Genomic DNA, 22,331 nt, shown 5'->3' with positions numbered 1-22,331 from the left:
AAGTCCCTCGTACCTGCACAAAGGGATAGCTCCTCGCAACCAACGCGATTAGGGGTTGTCAAGCCCTTCACGGTCACTTACGAGAGTGAGATCTGATAGATATAATATTTTTGGTATTTTTGGTATAAAGATGCAAAGTAAAAAGTAAAGAAAAAGTAAAAAAAAAGCAAAGCAAGATTAAAGTAATGGAGATTGATATGATGAGAATAGACCCGGGGGCCATAGGTTTCACTAGTGGCTTCTCTCAAGAGCATAAGTATTCTACGGTGGGTGAACAAATTACTGTTGAGCAATTGACAGAATTGAGCATAGTTATGAGAATATCTAGGCATGATCATGTATATAGGCATCACGTCCGTGACAAGTAGATCGAAACGATTCTGCATCTACTACTATTACTCCACTCATCGACCACTATCCAGCATGCATCTAGAGTATTAAGTTAAAAACAGAGTAACGCCTTAAGCAAGATGACATGATGTAGAGAGATAAATTCATGCAATATGAAATAAACCCCATCTTGTTATCCTCGATGGCAACGATACAATACGTGCCTTGCTGCCCCTTCTGTCACTGGGTAAGGACACCGCAAGATCGAACCCAAAGCTAAGCACTTCTCCCACGGCAAGAACTACCAATCTAGTTGGCCAAACCAAACGGATAATTCGAAGAGACTTGCAAAGATAACCAATCATACATAAAAGAATTCAGAGAAGAATCAAATACTATTCATAGATAGACTTGATCATAAACCCACAATTCATCGGTCTCAACAAACACACCGCAAAAAGAAGATTACATCAAATAGATCTCCACAAGAGAGGGGGAGATCTTTGTATTGAGATTCAAAGAGAGAGAATAAGCCATCTAGCTACTAACTATGGACCCGAAGGTCTGAGGTAAACTACTCACACTTCATCGGAGAGGCTATGATGATGTAGAAGCCCTCCGTGATGACGGCCCTCTTCCGGCGGAGCTCCGGAGTAGGCCCCAAGATGGGATCTCGTGAATACAGAAAGTTGCGGCGGTGGAATTAGGTTTTTGGCTCCTGTTCTGATCGTTTGGGGGTACGTGTGTATATATAGGAGGAAGAAGTACGCCGGAGGAGCAACGAGGGGCCCATGAGGCAGGGGGGCGCGCCCTAGGGGGGCGCACCCCCACCCTCGTGACTACCTCTTTTGTTCCTTGGAGTAGGGTCCAAGTCTCCTGGATCACGTTCGGTGAGAAAATCACGTTCCCGAAGATTTTATTCCGTTTGGACTCCATTTGATATTCCGTTTATCCGAAACACTGAAATAGGCAAAAAAATAGCAATTCTGGGCTGGGCCTCCGGTTAATAGGTTAGTCCCAAAAATAATATAAAAGTGGAAAATAAAGCCCAATATAGTCCAAAACAGTAGATAATATAGCATGGAGCAATCAAAAATTATAGATATGTTGGAGACGTGTCAGCTGGCTGTCAAACAATTATATTTTACCGAGTAGCACCGTCTGACACTCGGGAAAGCCAATGTCGTGTTCCAGAGGGAAGACAGTTGGTGAATCCCACTTTGCCGGTAGGTGGTATGTCGAGCACCCTTTTCCAAGTGCACCACTCGGCAAAACCTGTTACCGAGCGAATATGATCCTTTGCCGAGTACTCAAACAACCTGATTCCAGTAGTCTGTTTTGTCAAGTTGAAATTGTGTTTCAAATGTAGTTGAACTGAGTGGATTGTCAAAATGTTGGTTTGGTAAGTTAAGGTCTGGGGAAGGACTAAGAGCATCTCTAGCAGACCCCATATAATGGTGACCCGCAAAATGCGTTTACACTTCGCAAAAAAACGGCTTTGCAGGCCAGCGCGGGCGGCGGCCAAGCAGACCCCGCACCGGCCCGTAAATCAGTAATTTGCATTTCAATTTCGGGCATGAAAACACATTTCCTTACTTCTCTATTTTCTTCAAGGGCATTGGATACATAATAATTCACCAAATATTGTTGGGTTTCGTAGTAATTTCAAAAAAATTCCTACGCACACGCAAGATCATGGTGATGCATAGCAACGAGAGGGGGAGAGTGTGATCTACGTACCCTTGTAGATCGACAACGGAAGCATTAACTTGGTTGATGTAGTCGTACGTCTTCACGGCCCGACCGATCAAGCACCGAAACTACGGCACCTCCGAGTTCTAGCACACGTTCAGCTCGATGATGATCCCCGGACTCCGATCCAGCAAAGTGTCGGGGAAGAGTTCCGTCAGCATGACGGCGTGGTGACGATTTTGATGTACTACCGTTGCAGGGCTTCGCCTAAGCACCGCTACAATATTATCGAGGACTATGGTGGAAGGGGGCACTGCACACGGCTAAGAATATGATCATGTGGATCAACTTGTGTGTCTAGGGGTGCCCCTTGCCTCCGTATATAAAGGATCCAAGGGGGGGTGCGGCCGGCCCTAGTAGGAGGCGCGCAGGAGGAGTCCTACTCCTACCGGGAGTAGGACTCCCCTCCCTTTCCTTGTCCAAGTAGGAGAGGGGGGAGGAGAGAAGGAAAAGGGGGGCGCCGCCCCTCCCTCCTTATCCAATTCGGACTAAGGGGAGAGGGGGCGCGCAGCCTGCCTTGGCAGCCCCTCCTCTTCTCCACTTTAGGCCCATGAGGCCCATTAACCCCCCCGGGGGGGTTCCGGTAACCCCCCGGTGCTCCGGTTTTATCCGAAACTTCACCGGAACACTTCCGGTGTCCGAATATAGCAGTCCAATATATCAATATTTATGTCTCGACCATTTCGGGACTCCTCGTTATGTCCGTGATCACATCCGGGACTCCGAACAAAGTTCGGTACATCAAAACGCATAAACTCATAATATAACTATCATCGAAACCTTAAGCGTGCGGACCCTACGGGTTCGAGAACAATGTAGACATGACCAAGACACGTCTCCGGTCAATAACCAATAGCGGAACCTGGATGCTCATATTGGCTCCTACATATTCTACGAAGATCTTTATCGGTCAGACCGCATAACAACATACGTTGTTCCCTTTGTCATCGGTATGTTACTTGCCCGAGATTCGATCGTCGGTATCCTATACCTAGTTCAATCTCGTTACCAGCAAGTCTCTTTACTCGTTCTGTAATACATCATCCCGCAACTAACTCATTAGTTGCAATGCTTGCAAGGCTTAAGTGATGTGCATTACCGAGAGGGCCTAGAGATACCTCTCCGACAATCGGAGTGACAAATCCCAATCTCGAAATACGCCAACCCAACATGTACCTTTGGAGACACCTGTAGAGCTCCTTTATAATCACCCAGTTACGTTGTGACATTTGGTAGCACACAAAGTGTTCCTCTGGCAAACGGGAGTTGCATAATCTCATAGTCATAGGAACATGTATAAGTCATGAAGAAAGCAATAGCAACATACTAAACGATCGGGTGCTAAGCTAATGGAATGGGTCATGTCAATCAGATCATTCAACTAATGATGTGATCCCGTTAATCAAATAATAACTCTTTGTCCATGGTTAGGAAACATAACCATCTTTGATTAACGAGCTAGTCAAGTAGAGGCATACTAGTGACACTCTGTTTGTCTATGTATTCACACATGTATTATGTTTCCGGTTAATACAATTTTAGCATGAATAATAAACTTTTATCATGATATAAGGAAATAAATAATAACTTTATTATTGCCTCTAGGGCATATTCCCTTCAGTCTCCCACTTGCACTAGAGTCAATAATCTAGATTACACAGTAATGATTCTAACACCCATGGAGCCTTGGTGCTGATCATGTTTTGCTCGTGGAAGAGGCTTAGTCAACGGGTCTGCAACATTTAGATCCGTATGTATCTTGCAAATCTCTATGTCTCCCACCTGGACTAGATCCCGGATGGAATTGAAGCGTCTCTTGATGTGCTTGGTTCTCTTGTGAAATCTGGATTCCTTCGCCAAGGCAATTGCACCAGTATTGTCACAAAAGATTTTCATTGGACCCGATGCACTAGGTATGACACCTAGATTGGATATGAACTCCTTCATCCAGACTCCTTCATTCGCTGCTTCCAAAGCAGCTATGTATTCCGCTTCACACGTAGATCCCACCACAACGCTTTGTTTAGAACTGCACCAACTGACAGCTCCACCGTTTAATGTAAACACATATCCGGTTTGCGATTTAGAATCGTCTGGATCAGTGTCAAAGCTTGCATCAACGTAACCGTTTACGATGAGCTCTTTGTCACCTCCATATACGAGAAACATATCCTTAGTCCTTTTCAGGTACTTCAGGATGTTCTTGATCGCTGTCCAGTGATCCACTCCTGGATTACTTTGGTACCTCCCTGCTAGACTTATAGCAAGGCACACATCAGGTCTGGTACACAGCATTGCATACATGATAGAGCCTATGGCTGAAGCATAGGGAACATCTTTCATTTTCTCTCTATCTTCTGCAGTGGTCGGGCAACTCAACTTCACACCTTGTAACACAGGCAAGAACCCTTTTTTTGCTTGATCCATTTTGAACTTCTTCAAAATCTTGTCAAGGTATGTGCTTTGTGAAAGTCCAATTAAACGTCTTGATCTATCTCTATAGATCTTTATGCCTAATATGTAGGCAGCTTCACCGAGGTCTTTCATTGAAAAACTCTTGTTCAAGTATCCCTTTATGCTATCCAGAAATTCTATATCATTTCCAATCAGTAATATGTCATCCACATATAATATCAGAAATGCTACAGAGCTCCCACTCACTTTCTTGTAAATACAGGCTTCTCCAAAAGTCTGTATAAAACCAAATGCTTTGATCACACTATCAAAGTGTTTATTCCAACTCCGAGAGGCTTGCACCAGTCCATAAATGGATCGCTGGAGCTTGCACACTTTGTTAGCTCCCTTTGGATCGACAAAACCTTCCGGTTGCATCATATATAACTCTTCTTCCAGAAATCCATTCAGGAATGTAGTTTTTGACATCCATCTGCCAAATTTCATAATCATAAAATGCGGCAATTACTAACATGATTCGGACAGACTTAAGCATCGCTATGGGTGAGAAGGTCTCATCGTAGTCAACCCCTTGAACTTGCCGAAACCCTTTTTGCGACAAGTCGAGCTTTGTAGACAGTAATATTACCGTCGGCGTCAGTCTTCTTCTTGAAGATCCATTTATTCTCAATTGCTTGCCGATCATCGGGCAAGTTAACCAAAGTCCATACTTTGTTCTCATACATGGATCCCATCTCAGATTTCATGGCTTCAAGCCATTTTGCGGAATCTGGGCTCACCATCGCTTCTTCATAGTTCGTAGGTTCATCATGATCTAGTAGCATGACTTCCAGAACAGGATTACCGTACCACTCTGGCGCGGATCTCACTCTGGTTGATCTACGAGGTTCAGTAGTATCTTGTTCTGAAGTTTCATGATCATCATCATTAGCTTCCTCACCAACTGGTGTAGGTGTCACAGAAACAGGTTTCTGTGATGTACTACTTTCCAATAAGGGAGCAGGTACAGTTACCTCGTCAAGTTCTACTTTCCTCCCACTCACTTCTTTCGAGAGAAACTCCTTCTCCATAAAGTTTCCAAACTTAGCAAAAAAAGTCTTGCCTTCGGATCTGTGATAGAAGGTGTATCCAATAGTCTCCTTTGGATATCCTATGAAGACACATTTCTCCGATTTGGGTTCGAGCTTATCAGGTTGAAGCTTTTTCACATAAGCATCGCAGCCCCAAACTTTCAGAAACGACAACTTTGGTTTCTTGCCAAACCATAGTTCATAAGGCGTCGTCTCAATGGATTTTGATGGTGCCCTATTTAACGTGAATGCGGCCGTCTCTAGAGCGTATCCCCAAAACGATAGCGGTAAATCAGTAAGAGACATCATAGATCGCACCATATCTAGCAAAGTGCGATTACGACGTTCGGACACACCATTACGCTGTGGTGTTCCGGATGGCGTGAGTTGCGAAACTATTCCACAATTTTTCAAATGTATACCAAACTCGTAACTCAAATATTCTCCTCCACGATCAGATCGTAGAAACTTTATTTTCTTATTACGATGATTTCAACTTCACTCTGAAATTCTTTGAACTTTTCAAACGTTTCAGACTTATGTTTCATTAAGTAGATATACCCATATCTGCTTAAGTCATCTGTGAAGGTGAGAAAATAACGATATCCGCCACGAGCCTCAATATTCATCGGACCACATACATCTGTATGTATGATTTCCAACAAATCTGCTGCTCTCTCCATAGTACCGGAGAATGGCGTTTTAGTCATCTTGCCCATGAGGCACGGTTCGCAAGCACCAAGTGATTCATAATCAAGTGGTTCCAAAAGTCCATCAGTATGGAGTTTCTTCATGCGCTTTACACCGATATGACCTAAACGGTAGTGCCACAAATAAGTTGCACTATCATTATCAACTCTGCATCTTTTGGCTTCAACATTATGAATATGTGTGTCACTACTATCGAGATTAAATAAGAATAGACCATTCTTCAAGGGTGCATGACCATAAAAGATATTACTCATATAAATAGAACAACCATTATTCTTTGATTTAAATGAATAACCGTCTCGCATCAAACAAGATCCAGATATAATGTTCATGCTTAACGCTGGCACCAAATAAAAATTATTTAGGTCTAATATTAATCCCGAAGGTAGATGTAGAGGTAGCGCGCCGACTGCGATCACATCGACTTTGGAACCGTTTCCCACGCGCATCGTCACCTCGTCCTTAGCCAATCTTCGCTTAATTCGTAGTCCCTGTTTCGAGTTGCAAATATTAACAACAGAACCAGTATCAAATACCCAGGTGCTACTGCGAGCATTAGTAAGGTACACATCAATAACATGTATATCACATATACCTTTGTTCACCTTGCCATCCTTCTTATCCGCCAAATACTTGGGGCAGTTCCGCTTCCAGTGACTAGTCTACTTGCAGTAGAAGCACTCAGTTTCAGGCTTAGGTCCAGACTTTGGTTTCTTCTCTTGAGCAACAACTTGCTTGCTGTTCTTCTTGAAGTTCCCCTTCTTCTTCCCTTTGCCCTTTTTCTTGAAACTAGTGGTCTTGTTGACCATCAACACTTGATGCTCCTTTTTGATTTCTACCTCTGCAGCTTTCAGCATTGCGAAGAGCTCGGGAATAGTTTTATTCATCCCTTACATATTATAGTTCATCACGAAGCTCTTGTAGCTTGGTGGCAGTGATTGGAGAATTCTGTCAATGACGCAATCATCTGGAAGATTAACTCCCATTTGAATCAAGTGATTATTATACCCAGACATTTTGAGTATATGCTCACTGACAGAACTGTTCTCCTCCATCTTGCAGCTATAGAACTTATTGGAGACTTCATATCTCTCAATCCGGGCATTTGCTTGAAATATTAACTTCAACTCCTGGAACATCTCATATGCTCCATGACGTTCAAAACGTCGTTGAAGTCTCGGTTCTAAGCCGTAAAGCATGGCACACTGAACTATCGAGTAGTCATCAGCTTTGCTCTACCAGACGTTCATAACATCTGGGGTTGCTCCAGCAGCAGGCCTGGCACCCAGCGGTGCTTCCAGGACGTAATTCTTCTGTGCAGCAATGAGGATAATCCTCAAGTTACGGACCCAGTCCATGTAATTGCTACCATCATCTTTCAACTTTGCTTTCTCAAGGAACGCATTAAAATTCAACGGAACAACAGCACGGGCCATTTATCTACAATCATACATAAACAAGCAAGATACTATCAGGTACTAAGTTCATGATAAATTTAGGTTCAATTAATCATATTACTTAAGAACTCCCACTTAGATAGATATCCCTCTAATCCTCTAAGTGATTACGTGATCCAAATCAACTAAACCATGTCCGATCATCACGTGAGATGGAGTAGTTTCATTGGTGAACATCACTATGTTGATCATATCTACTATATGATTCACGCTCAACCTTTCGGTCTCCGTGTTCCGAGGCCATATCTGTATATGCTTGGCTCGTCAAGTATAACCTGAGTATTCCGCGTGTGCAACTGTTTTGTACCCGTTGTATTTGAACGTAGAGCCTATCACACCCGATCATCACCTGGTGTCTCAGCACGAAGAACTTTCGCAACGGTGCATACTCAGGGAGAACACTTTTACCTTGAAATTTAGTGAGAGATCATCTTATAATGCTACCGTCAATCAAAGCAAGATAAGATGCATAAAAGATAAACATCACATGCAATCAATATAAGTGATATGATATGGCCATCATCATCTTGTGCTTGTGATCTCCATCTCCAAAGCACCGTCATGATCACCATTGTCACCGGCGCGACACCTTGATCTCCATCGTAGCATCGTTGTCGTCTCGCCAATCTTATGCTTCCACGACTATCGCTACCGCTTAGTGATAAAGTAAAGCATTACAGCGCGATTGCATTGCATACAATAAAGCGACAACCATATGGCTCCTGCCAGTTGCCGATAACTCGGTTACAAAACATGATCATCTCATACAATAAAATTTAGCATCATGTCTTGACCATATCACATCACAACATGCCCTGCAAAAACAAGTTAGACGTCCTCTACTTTGTTGTTGCATGTTTTACGTGGCTGCTACGGGCTTAAGCAAGAACCAATCTTACCTACGCATCAAAACCACAACGATAGTTTGTCAAGTTGGTGCTGTTTTAACCTTTGCAAGGACCGGGCGTAGCCACACTCGGTTCAACTAAAGTTGGAGAAACTGTCACCCGCAAGCAACCTATGTGCAAAGCACGTCGGGAGAACCGGTCTCGCGTAAGCGTACGCGTAATCTCGGTCCGGGCCGCTTCGTCCAACAATACCGCCGAACCAAAGTATGACATGCTGGTAAGCAGTATGACTTATATCGCCCACAACTCACTTGTGTTCTACTCGTGCATATAACATCAACATATAAAACCTGGCTCGGATGCCACTGTTGGGTTTCGTAGTAATTTCAAAAAAATTCCTACGCACACGCAAGATCATGGTGATGCATAGCAACGAGAGGGGGAGAGTGTGATCTACGTACCCTTGTAGATCGACAACGGAAGCGTTAACTTGGTTGATGTAGTCGTATGTCTTCACGGCCCGACCGATCAAGCACCGAAACTACGGCACCTCCGAGTTCTAGCACACGTTCAGCTCGATGACGATCCCCGGACTCCGATCCAACAAAGTGTCGGGGAAGAGTTCCGTCAGCACAACGGCGTGGTGACGATCTTGATGTACTACCGTTGCAGGGCTTCGCCTAAGCACCGCTACAATATTATCGAGGACTATGGTGGAAGGGGGCACCGCACACGGTTAAGAATATGATCACGTGGATCAACTTGTGTGTCTAGGGGTGCCCCTTGCCTCCGTATATAAAGGATCCAAGGGGGGTGCGGCCGGCCCTAGTAGGAGGCGCGCAGGAGGAGTCCTACTCCTACCAGGAGTAGGACTCCCCTCCCTTTCCTTGTCCAAGTAGGAGAGGGGGAAGGAGAGAAGGAAAAGGGGGGCGCCGCCCCTCCCTCCTTGTCCAATTCGGACTAGGGGGAGAGGGGGTGCACGGCATGCCCTGGCAGCCCCTCCTCTTCTCCACTTTAGGCCCATGAGGCCCATTAACCCCCCCCCCCCCGGGGGTTCCGGTAACCCCCCGGTGCTCCGGTTTTATCCAAAACTTCACCGGAACACTTCCGGTGTCCGAATATAGCAGTCCAATATATCAATCTTTATGTCTCGACCATTTCTAGACTCCTCGTTATGTCCGTGATCACATCCGGGACTCCGAAAAACCTTCGGTACATCAAAACGCATAAACTCATAATATAACTATCATCGAAACCTTAAGCGTGCGGACCCTACGGGTTCGAGAACAATATAGACATGACCGAGACACGTCTCCGGTCAATAACCAATAGCGGAACCTGGATGCTCATATTGGCTCCTACATATTCTACGAAGATCTTTATCGGTCAGACCGCATAACAACATACGTTGTTCCCTTTGTCATCGGTATGTTACTTGCCCGAGATTCGATCGTCGGTATCCTATACCTAGTTCAATCTCGTTACCAGCAAGTCTCTTTATTCGTTCTGTAATACATCATCCCGCAACTAACTCATTAGTTGCAATGATTGCAAGGCTTAAGTGATGTGCATTACCGAGAGGGCCCAGAGATACCTCTCCGACAATCGGAGTGACAAATCCTAATCTCGAAATACGCCAACCCAACATGTACCTTTGGAGACACCTGTAGAGCTCCTTTATAATCACCCAGTTACGTTGTGTCGTTTGGTAGCACACAAAGTGTTCCTCTGGCAAACGGGAGTTGCATAATCTCATAGTCATAGGAACATGTATAAGTCATGAAGAAAGCAATAGCAACATACTAAACGATCGGGTGCTAAGCTAATGGAATGGGTCATGTCAATCAGATCATTCAACTAATGATGTGATCCCATTAATCAAATAACAACTCTCTGTCCATGGTTAGGAAGCATAACCATATTTGATTAACGAGCTAGTCAAGTAGAGGCATATTAGTGACACTCTGTTTGTCTATGTATTCACACATGTATTATGTTTCCGGTTAATACAATTCTAGCATGAATAATAAACTTTTATCATGATATAAGGAAATAAATAATAACTTTATTATTGCCTCTAGGGCATATTTCCTTCAAATATTTGCTAGAATAGTAACACCAAAGAAAACAAGAACCACAATTAGGCATTTTAGAAGATATCCAACTTCCGTAACTGCTCCCACTAGTTGGACCAACATCTTCTCCATGCCTTCATTGTTGATCTGCGGATTCTTGATCTTGCATTCTTGGTTCTTCTTCTTTGATTCTAAAGAAGTAGACATTGCTTTCCCTCTAATTTCTTCTTTAATTGCACATACAGCCGCATCATTAGCCTCAATTCTACCAACGAGTGCACGAACATCTATTAAGTTTCTTTCTATCAATAAATCGATGTATTCTTCTTCCCAATATCAAAATGAGCATCCACCTTCCTACACACATGACCATCTCAATAAGCTACCACAATTGAACCGGATAGGTTGACAAAGCCGAATGAAAACAAGAACATACCCCGTCGTTTTCGCATTTGAAGAATACCCATCTGGGTGTTGTGGCGTGCTAGATGTTAGCCGCAACACTGTCTGTGTGCAGTCGTCGCACTGTATGAGCCGCATCAGCGAGCCGACGAGCCGCTGCACGAGTGTCGAGCCTGGGCGACGGCCGGCCGAGTCTTTGCCGGCAAACCGACGACGACGGCTAGAGGATGAACCAGTACTTGCATGCGGCGCTGGGGCTTTTTCGGAGTTGTGCTGGGTGCTCCCCGACCTATCCATGGCTTGGCGCAGCCGCCGGTGGCCGGAAACACCAAATCCGGCGGCCGCAACAAACAGACGTCGATTTGCAACTTTCCGGTCCGCCGAGGCGGGAGGAAGTGGTGGAGGACAATCTCGGGCGTGTGGCGGCCCACCGGCGTGATCCCAATGACTGGTATGGCCGGAATCGTAGGCGGCGGCCCGGCGATGGTGCAACCGCTCCCGCTATATATAGGGCACCAACAAGGCGAGGGGGAGAACCTGCGTTTTCGTGGGCTGGATGGGAATTTTGTCGTGCCCGGTAAAAATATTTATGGGTTTGACGCGTTTACGGGGTCTGACCGGACAATTTTTTTCGCGCGGACCCGTATTTTGACGGTTATTTTTCGATCATGGCATTATACGGGGTCTGCTAGAAATGCTCTAAGTGCCCAGAAATTTAACACCTCAAATTTTGAGGTGTTAAATTTAGAGAGATGGTATACAGAGTTCCATTTTAGTTAAATGGCTAAACCAGCATGGTGTGCATGCTTCCAGGTTTGCACCAAGTAGCACCAACAACAAAGGATAATTTCAGCCAGAAGATAAGTACTAGTAATACTTTTCTGTGTAACTAACGGAATATTTCAGTACCGTGTCATATTAAGCTAGGCACGAGATTTTCAAAGGCAGCAACATTATTAATTGCTTAATAACTTGATATTTGGTGTGGGTCGGCCTCTCCGTTGGTTGTGGACTGCGGCGTCGAGATGGTGACCTTACGCGCGTCCGGTGGTCGGCCGACTGTGCTACGGTGCATGATTTCGTGGTGGTGATTCAGATCAGATCAGCCGGTTGGTGGTAACTGCAAACATGATGCAGCGACTTCTTATGGCTTCATGACGATGGTGATCACTGAAAGGTCTTCGAGAGTGTTCATCTCTTCAGATCCGGTGGTTAACTTCGGTGGTGAGATACAAATTATGAACGATGACTTGACGCAAAGGAATGGTTGTGCAGTGGCGGCGGGCGCAACGCTTGTAGCTGTCAGGATCGTGGAAAAGTGGTGGCAGCAACACATTAGTGACTTTGATGGTGATGCAATTAGAGCACCCGGTCTTGAGCCCCGGGGCAAAAGCCTATATCAGACCCGAGTGGTTATACTTGGCATCGGCGATGTTTCTTACATCGTTACCTTATTGAAGGCATTGCTCGGATATGCTCGGACTGATTCTTCAGGGTGAAAATCTAGATTCTGACCTTGTGGTTGAATCCGGCGACGACGGCGCTTAAGTGTTGCTCCCTTTCTGAAGGCGTTGCTGTTGAAGAACCTCGTCGTCAATGTGGTGTCATGAGATGGTTGGTGCGGATACGGTCTCCGTTCTAGTTTGTCGGTCTTAGATCTGATCGCTTTGAGGCTTTTTTTCTTATTTTCTCGCCTACTAATAGTTTTGGTCTTATATGACTTTGCTTGTCGCCGGTGAGTTTTCGCATATGTGTGAGTTGATGTTGGTTGTGTGCATCCTAGTTATGCAGAGGCCGGATGTGTGCTCATTATGTTATGTATCTTCTGGATGCTCCGTTTTGAGCCAATAAAATTCACCCTTTGTCGAAAAAATAACTTGGCTACCTATGACTGTTTGACAGCACATAGTACGTTACAGCTCCAGGCTTTTGTCACACAAACCAGATGAAATTACAATCACTTCGGCATAATCCTTTCTTGCGGGATCCTAAGGGAGGGCCTCCTCCTCCAGTGCTACTGGAGCGAGGATCCACACTACCACAGGAATGAGCTATTCCCGTCGTTTCCTTTGCAGAGCCAGCGGGGTCGATGATCAATCTAACCCTTTCTTCCGGGACCCTGCCGGGGACTGCAGCCATCCTGTGAGGCGGCCAAATTATGTGTGTGACCGTCCCCTCCAGCAGCTCAAGTGGAACCTGCATCCATGCACGCAAATACCAAGATTAAATTCGAGATGCTTGTCACACACTCACACAGAAGGATGTGTGTGCGCTACCGCTACTTACAGGACCGTACGTCCTCGAGTCCTTGCTCTGGCTGGGGTTGTCGCCTTCCACCCAGCAATGGCCCTCGGGGACCTCCAGGAGCTCCGTCGTCCCCCGCAGCCGGATAAGGTCGCCGGGCAGCGCAATCAGCCTGCTGACAACCCCTCTGTGGTATGCCTTTCCTTCACTGAAAATAGGCTCTTTGCTGTGGCCGACCAGGCTCCTGCTACCCATTCATGTCACGCCTCCAAAAACCATTCATATATGACTGTGACCCGGCCCAAGAGGCTCTTACCGGAAAGCGACGACGTCGCCCCGGAACCAGTCGAGGCGACGGCGGTCCACCAGCAGGAGGTCACCTGGCATGGAGTCGAGGGTGGGGAGCATGGCTGGGCCGCCGCATGCGAAGGCGAGGCCTGTGGAACGTATGGGGAAGTCGACGCTGAGTACGCCGGCGCCAATGGTCTTCACCAGTGACCAGAGGCTGCTGGAAGGTCGTGCTCGGGCCATCACACACAAGGCAGCAGAGCAAGAGAATGGGACTGTGGGGTGGTAGTGAGTTGCAGCGAGAGACCTGAGCAGATCGATGGAGGGAGGAGTGGCACTGCAACAGAAATAGAAGAGGGGGCGATTGCAGTTGGTTGGCACATGGCAGAGGCGTGCAAACTTTTTTGACTGTTCCTCGGAGACAGGCGCTCCGGCTATTCTGCAGCGAGGGCGGCTATCAGTGAGACCGTGAGAGTATCTCCAGAACTAGGACAGAGTACAGATAGCTGTTGGCACATGTACATGACTCGAGAGGCGACCAGGCTGAGAACAGCATGCATGCACAAGGATTCCATTTAGAGCGGTTGGCTCTGCTTGCCTTTTCTAAGTACTCCATTTTTAAGGAGGAAAAAACAAAAAACGCGAACATTGTGGCCTGACACACCACATATAGCACCCAAAGGAAAAAAGACTAACTACTCAAAAAACTATCTAGATACACCGCACCAGCCTCGTACCAGATCCTAAACTCGTCTAGGATACGGTCCACGAGGATCATAACCTCCACTTGCAAGCGAAGCGAAGCATTGATGCCAAATTTCCCTAGCGACAACGCATTGAGCCAGGATATGAGCCGCCGTGTCCTTCTCCTGGCCACAGACAAAGCATGGAGAAGGCAAATGTTGAAGTCCGTGGCGGAGTCGCCTGTTCGACGTCCATAGACTATATTTCAACGTTAGCCAGGCAAAGATCTTGCATTTTAAAGGCACCCGACATTTCCATGTACACACAGCCTCACAGAATTGTGTGGCGCCTTGGCAAAGCATATCATAGACATAACTAGCAGAGTAGTGCCCAGATCGGGTCCAGCTCCAGGTAAAGGAATCCGGGATGCTGTTACTAAAAGAGATACCAAAACGCTAATAAAGGATGCTGATCCTATACCTATATCCATTGTAGAGTATCAGCTAAGGCCCGGTACCACTAGAAATGTTCTCGTGTAGTACATACTGATTTGCTGACTGATGAAGGTACCTTTGTAGTTGCTCTAAAGCAGATCCTGCAATAATGCTTGCAAGGAATACATTAGCAAAGTCGGCACCAGAACCATGTCTCTTCACAGCAATAGTAGACAAACTAAGTTTCCTCCTTTTTGCTTCACAAATTCGAGAGGTTAGCAAACCTAGGTTTTTCAATTCTTAACGGCAACTTTGGAGTTTCTGTGGATCTTTCTATCTTTTACATCTGCACCTCATATGCTTTTGGTAAGGAAATAACTATACAAGCAATCCTCAAATGGATCACACTTCATCATATTTACGATACATTATTATCATCAAATACCAACAGTGAAACAAAGTTAGTAATTTACCACAGAAGTTACAAAAGTTATCCAAACCAGACAAGAGGGTAGCATTTTTACAAACGCTACTCAAATGCGAGGCTAAATTCCATAATAACATAAACAGAAGTATTGTGAGGCACATATTGTTTGGGAGCAAATTATCAAATGTGATAAAACCTAGTCGTAGTACAACAGCTAAGAGAGCCACCATCGAATTTGATACCACATATTAACTCATATCATCATTAAGAACCTGCAAACACCAGCTCATCAAATACATGGGCAAAAAAAAGCAGAAAACATGAAAAGTTGGTAGATGAACAAGCTTGAGCATGGACTAAATCCAAAACGCTTGCACATCATAGCTGGGCGCCTTGTAGAAGCGAGCAGACCGGTGAGCCATGGTCGTGAGCTCACCGTCCTCGCCATACTTGACAATGAATGTGGTCACACGAAGCACATACTTCATCTCGTCCGCTCCCTCGGGTCGGAGGCGCTCCACGAGGCAGTACTTACTGCCCTCACCCATGTAAACGAGTTTTGCATCGACATGTCTCCGGTGTGGGTGCTCGAGAAAGAGCTGCTCCGTGCCTACTTTCCACTTTGGCGGCTGCCGGCCAGAGATGATATGGCATGCACAAAGGTACCCATCGGCATCACCCGTGTCAAGGTGGAGCCCGACCCATGCGTCGAGCAAACCATCATAGTGGGCAGGGCCTTTGAATGGCAGCACCCAATTACCACGGCGCCTCCACTGGCCACCGCCTCTTGTGCCGTAGGACAATGTACACCAGACCCCCCCTCCTACAAGCGGAAACAAAGATGGTGCCCGTCCGCGGGTGCACGACAAGCGAAGTCATAAACTTGGGATCAAACGGAAAGTCAGGTGGACTGCCACCGAACTTAGGCCAACTCCAAGAGAAACGTGAGGAATTGAACAAGGGTCGCCAAGTCCAGTCCCTCTCATCATCATTCGGATCCGAAGATAGGCAGTGGAAGCCCCCAAAATAATATAAACCGTCGGTGCCGTCGTTGTTGTCGCTAAATGATTCAAACACATATAGCCTGTTCCTGACGGCTATGGCTGCATCATAGCAGTTTTGTAGACCTTGCGGTAAAATATTTGACGTGGTAAGCGTAGCTGTCTTCGTGTCAAAGATAAGGGTGGCACAGTCCTGGGCCTCTTGTACCATGGGTATTTCCATGGCGGAGGGGCATGTGGCTATGATGTGGCTGCCAAGGGCAGCAAACTGTGCGCCCCTACCAATTGTTGGAGGCCCTATGCGGAGGGCAGGCGGCTCGGAGAGGCGCAGCGGGGAACCTGCAGAGCCGCAGCCGGCTTCCGGGTCATTGTCCATGTCCAGCTTGTGGATGCTGTATCCGTCAACGTGGTCATCAAGTACCAGGTACAGATGCTGCTTCGTGGTCTGCTGCTGCCGCCGTTGGTTGGCTGTGCCAAACCGGCGAGCCTGACCCAACCCGGGGAGGATGAATCTTGCTGGCTCGTGCAGGTGCAGTGGATAGATCCGACCTTTCCATGCTGCCTGCCTCCGCAACCATCCTGACTCCGACGGAGATCGGGATGAGGTGCCGAAGAACCGAAGGAGGTGCCGGAGATTCGACATTTTCGATCTATAAAACCAGGAGCAGCCGCCTGACCTCGAAACGATGAAAAGGTTGGAGACGTCGGCCGCCACAATGTCTGGAACAAGCGGGGAGGTAAAACTGCACCAAGGATGAGATGAGCTCTCTCACGACCTCTACGTTTTAGCCGTCGGATGATCCTATGTAACTGTTTATAGCCGTCAGATCCCGCACCGGCACAACTTTAGGGGATGCTCCTCCTCGGCATCAATTTGGCCCACCGTGGTTACTTGGGTTCGCGGAACTAAAACTGAAGCACACGAAACGAAAAAAAAAACGAAACGAATCGCTCGCTCGCTCGCTCTCCTCGCGACCTTCTCCATTGCGACATGGATGAATCGTAGGCCGGGATGAATCTCTGCTGCCACTGCCTCATGCTCTTAGATTCGGATCTGGATGACCCTTTAGCACCAAATTTTCATGATAAATTTTAACAGTTAAAAACACTGTCTTTTCGACAATTTATCCATGAGGTTTTTCTAAGGTTGATGGACTAACCTTCAGTACACAATTTACGAGTAAATAGCATAAAACTACTACTTTACAGGCTAGGGTTTCAAAAAACTATCAAATATTTTTTTTTCGCTGATAACTACCAGATCAGGGATTGGCTGTTTCAAAAAACTCTAATTGTCCAGTGCTTTACAATTGATCGTCATTATGACAGTTGGGGCCCACATGTAAGAAAACTGATTGTTTTGACCGTTTGTTTGACCGTTAAATGACAACTGGGGCCCACATGTCAGTGCCCCTCAAACTTAAAAAAGCAATCATGTCCCTTTAATCTTTTAAAAATGCAATCAGGTCCTAAAACAAACTAAAAAAAGTAATCAGGTCCCTCCCGTGCTCAAGATCCAGAGGGGGCGCACTCGCCGCCGTGCTCGTCGCGGAGCTCCCCCCCCCCCCCCCCCCGTCGCAGCGTCCGGTGCGCCTAGCTCCCTTGCAGCGCCGCCGCACAACTCCCTCTCGTCGTCCGTCACCCGCCCAGTGCGCTCCGCCGTGGAGCTCCCTTCCAGCGTGCGTGCAGGCTGCCGCCTCCTCCTACCGGCGAGCTGCGCCTGCAGCCGCCGTGAGCTCTCCAACGTGCGTCCTCTCACTCTCCCTCCTTCCAGGGCGCGGCGGCCCAAGCCCCTGGCCATGGCGCTCGGCTGGCGGCAGCCCATGCCCCTGGGCGCGGCGGCCCGAGTCCTTGCCCCCTGGCCATGGCGCTGGTTGGCGGCGGCCCGTGCTCTTGGGTGCCAGCTGCTCCTCGCGTGGTGCTCCTTCCCGGAGTCGGCCCTGGCTTGGCGTGCAACGGTGTGGCGGAGATGGTGGAGCTCGGGCCTTGGTCAGGAGGAGGAGGGAAAGAAGAAAAAGATAAGAGGAAGAAGAAGGAACTTACATGTGGGTCCCACATGTAAGATAACGGTCAAACAAAACAGTCAAACAAACAGAATGTTTAGGAGTGGGTCCGACCTGTCAGAATATGGTTTAAACTGCTAGTGACGAGCGTTTTGGGTTTTTTGAAACAGCCGACCCCTGATTTGGTAGTTATCAGCGAAAAAGAAATATTCGGTAGTTTTTTGGAACCCTAGCCTGTAAAGTAGTAGTTTTATGCTATTTACTCCACAATTTACCACTACTTTTCCAAATTCCACACATACAGCCCAGCTTTTCTCTTTCTTCTTTCGTCATGTTTAATTACTTCCTGAAGCAAAGTGTATGATTGTGTGTGCTAATTGCAGGTTTTATTACATGTATATCGAATATTGGTCTTCCTAGGATACACAATTCTAAAATTCCTCTCTGCTGTATGTATATAGTATTATTGCAAGGTGAGTTGCTTTACGCCATCATTTACCCCTAATTTGCAGGATATACATGAGCACTTCAGTTGGGTTGCCCGGCTAAATCTCAATTAAATAATTATGACTTAATAGAGCATTGAGCCACTATGTAAATCAGCCCCACTAATAGTACATCTGTACATAGACCAAACTTTATTGGACACCATATTTTTGTTTTGTAAATTATATTTTCCAATACACTACAAATATAGAAAACAAAATTCCTTTACATTATGCAGTGTATTACCTGACAACAATTGAAATTTTTATATACAAATGCACATATGCAAGTTAAATCTATCACACCTTGCAAACCATTAGTACTTCCATGTTTTATTAAATTTAAACATTTGCAAAATTGTTTAATTTCCAGTTCCTTGAGCGAGGCCATGTTTTCTTCATTATTGATAGAATGAAAAGCATGAAGTGGATATGAGTATATGATCGAAATGCTCCACTACTGTCAAAATACCTGTATTAATATGAAAGGATTTGAGTTATATTTTTCGTGTTTTAACCTTCACCTATCAGTGGTAAAGATAATTAGATTATCACTTATATTGCGCTGAATACCGAATAACTAACAATTTCACATGTTTGTCATTCTAATAAGATATGTAAGCTAGATATAGTGCAACCCACTCATGTCAGACCCCCAAGACCCACTCTGTTCATGTACTACAGTATACGATTATGTTATGACCGGCCGGCAACAGGACCAGAGTGCGGCTACGGCTGAGGCGACGGCGATCCACCAATAAGAGATCACCTGGCCTGGACTTGAAGGTGGGGAGCATGGCTGGGCTGCCGAATGCGATGGCGAGGCTGGTGGAGCGCGCGGGGAAGCCAAAACTGAGCATGCCGGTGCCTACGGTGTTCGGAGTAGCAGATCTCGCAAATCAGGCCATCAGACAAAATAAACGCCGGTTTGCCAGACGGTGGCAGTTTTGCCGGTCTGAATAGATCCAGTAAATTCGGCCGTCCCGGATTTTTTATGGGACCCCAAATCCACGGTCGTATCTATGAGATTTAAGCTTTTTTTTTACAGTGACCTGAAAACATAGAAACAATTGACGGAAGGGAACTTTTGGATCCTGCCACTGAGTGCGACCTCGCCGGAACACCTTGAGGCCGGCGACCACCAGACCCTAGTTGCCGCCGCCCACTGGAGCTACCCCGCGAGCGCCCAAGCTGGGTCGCGAGCTAGCTAGCTAGCTGCTGTCACCATCGCTAGCTAGCTGCTGCTGTTTGCTCCTCACGTCCGCCCTCGCTCCCGGCACCGTCACCGGCAAGACGCGCTCTCCTCCTCGCGTGCTGCGGCACCTCCGCCCCAACCTACGCTTCGTACGCGGATGGGGAAATGTGGCAAGAAAGATGAACCCAATTGTAATTTAGTGGGTGTTTTGGGGGGTTTGTGCAATGTTGCCAGGACCATAAAATAATTTTACGGGATTTGTTCTGCCAAGCAAAAATCATGCGCAAAAAAATGTTTGGCGGTATCATGTAAACCGATTTTTACAGGACGATGTATACCGAATCTGCTAGAGATGCTCTCACCAGCGACCAGAGGCTGTTGGATGGTCGTGCTCGGGCCATCATAGGCTGCAGCAAAGAAAGACAGTGGGAGTGAGCTACACCAAGAGAGCTTAGGAGATCGATGGAGGGAGGAGCGGCACCGCAACACAAATAGAAGAGGGCGCTATGGTGGAAAGGACAATGGCGGTTTTACTTGGTTGGCACATGGAAGAGAATTTTTTTTGACTGCTCGGAGACAGGCGCTCCGGCTGTTCAGCAGCAAGGCTGGCTGACTATCGGTGAGCTTCATTGGGTGTGAGAGAATCTCCAAAAGCAGGACAGAGTACAGATAGCAGTTGGCACATGTAGATGACTCAAGAGGCGACCAAAACTGAGAGCAGCATGCAGAAGGGCTGTCTCGTTTTCAATATTGACCATTCACATGGGTAGTTAGAATTAAAATAGAAAAACATATTTGAAATAAAAGCAATGCTTTGTACTGACTAAGTACAGAAAAGGGAATGGAGCATATTTCTAGTGACCTCTAAGAGGAAGAGACAGAAGTGAGAGGATCAAGGCATAATAGTACAAGTGATTGATCCTAGTTTTTATTTGAATGTAACATTACTAATACATTAAGGCCTGATCAGCTGTGTACATAAGCAACCCGGTGACAACTAACTAAAGTATCTTTACAGAAAAAACTTAGGTATCATCTTATCTTATTGTTTTAGTATCGATTAAGTTCAGTTAGAGACCGTGTTTCTTACGCATGGAACCATATGCTAATTAATACTCCCTCTGTTTAAAATATAGTACATACTTTGTTTTGAAAAGTCAAGCGTATCAATGTTTGACCAAGTTTAAAAAAATAATTATCCACATGTACTTTTATTGTTTATTTATTAGTACTTTAGATATTAATAGTTTATTCTAGAAACTTGGTCAAACATGGACATCTTTGACTTTTGAAAAGCAAATATGCATTGCATTGTGGAACAGAGGGAGCATAAAGCATGCCATGTATAAACTGCCAGAGGTTGTTAATCCACAAGCATGAACATGGTACTCAAGCAGTGAAGCATGTGGCTTTCAGATTGAAACCTTAAACGATGAGCTAAAATCCCGGTATAATCTGCTACTTGTTTAGCCCCGAAGCGAGGGAGATTGAATTTGAATCAGACTGCCAAAGGAAGGATGACAGAGGGAGATGAAGAAGGTATCGGGAGTTGTACTGCAGTCCTTGTGGACCATGGCGTGTTGATGACGACAACCAAGTTCCGAAGATGACAGTCCTCCCTGGCGCCGTTGCTAGCCGTGGTGGCCTACCACATCGCCTACTCCTCCAGGCCCGAACGTCGTCGTCGTTGGACGTTAATTACCGAACAAGAGAAGGGGAGAAAGATGGAGCGATGGGCGGGGTGTGCGGCGCGATGGTGGACAGGCACAACCCGTATAGTCTTGTGGCGCGGAGGAGGCGGTGTGGGCGAGGCGCCCGTGCAACCGTGTGATGCGGAGGAGGCGGTGATGGGCCGGGTGAACCGCCACAAGAGAAGGGAAGAAAGCTGGAGAGATGGGCGGGGCGTGCGGCGCGGTGATGGATTGGCGGCGCCCATGCAACCATGTGATGCAGAGGAGCAGGTGACGGGCCGGATGCCCGTGCAACCGTATGGTGCGGAGGAGACGGTGATGGCTCGGGGGGGGGGGGGGGGGGTACCTCCATGAGATATGGGGAGAAAGATGGAGAGATTGGCGGGGCATGCAAAGTGGTGGTGGACTGATGGTGCCCGTGCAGCCGTGTGACCCAGAGGAGGTGGTGATGGGCCAAGCTGGCGGCCCTTGTGCGCCTATGCGATGATATATCACTTTGACAGGGGTGGATATAGTTGATCGCATCATTAGTTTTCCTGACATCAGATATACATGAGCGATATGTAGCTCTTTTTTTTCAAGCAAAAAAGTAGTCCCTCTAAACTAAAATAAATGTCGTGGTTTTAGTTCAAGAAGTACGTGACATATAACCTATCAAGTGTTGGACACACGTAGTTGGATGGTTGGACACACGTGAGAAATCAGCCGAGCCCCCCCCCCCCCCCCCTCCAAATCCGCGAGGATGGCCAGCGCGGTGGCGGCGAAGACCCGGAGCACAAAGGCTGCGTCACCTCCGACGCGACACGTGGCCAAATGCTA

At 46.7% G+C, this 22,331-nt stretch overlaps 1 protein-coding gene and 1 pseudogene across 1 annotated transcript; both read right to left on the bottom strand.

Annotated features, from left to right (window-relative positions):
* Positions 1 to 12,899: 12,899 nt before the first annotated feature.
* On the bottom strand, positions 12,900 to 13,968 carry LOC125549005 (uncharacterized). Its single transcript, XM_048712511.2, has 3 exons — positions 13,621 to 13,968; positions 13,347 to 13,548; positions 12,900 to 13,256 (listed from the first exon to the last, which is right to left on the bottom strand). Exons 1-3 carry the CDS (start codon positions 13,833 to 13,835, stop codon positions 12,993 to 12,995), a joined length of 681 nt encoding a protein of 226 aa, XP_048568468.1. The 5' UTR covers positions 13,836 to 13,968; the 3' UTR covers positions 12,900 to 12,992.
* A 1,525-nt stretch (positions 13,969 to 15,493) lies between these two features.
* LOC147981057 (uncharacterized) lies at positions 15,494 to 17,939 on the bottom strand (annotated as a pseudogene).
* Positions 17,940 to 22,331: the final 4,392 nt, after the last annotated feature.

This window comes from Triticum urartu, chromosome 3A (genome assembly GCF_056163025.1).
Source record: "Triticum urartu cultivar PI428250 chromosome 3A, HENAU_Tu73, whole genome shotgun sequence".
In the NCBI taxonomy this organism is placed as follows: domain Eukaryota; kingdom Viridiplantae; phylum Streptophyta; class Magnoliopsida; order Poales; family Poaceae; genus Triticum; species Triticum urartu.
Note: the sequence above shows the minus strand (reverse complement) of the source record. Positions and strands in the feature narration are given on the sequence as shown.

What these genes read in the sequence shown, in the direction of transcription:
- LOC125549005 (XM_048712511.2), bottom strand. Translation starts at nt 13,835, where the DNA reads ATGGCCCGAGCACGACCTTCCAGCAGCCTCTGGTCACTGGTGAAGACC. An exon ending in GGCGACGTCGTCGCTTTCCG is followed by an intron (nt 13,549 to 13,620) that starts GTAAGAGCCTCT and finishes AATGGGTAGCAG; the next exon opens with GAGCCTGGTCGGCCACAGCA. An exon ending in ACTCGAGGACGTACGGTCCT is followed by an intron (nt 13,257 to 13,346) that starts GTAAGTAGCGGT and finishes GCATGGATGCAG; the next exon opens with GTTCCACTTGAGCTGCTGGA.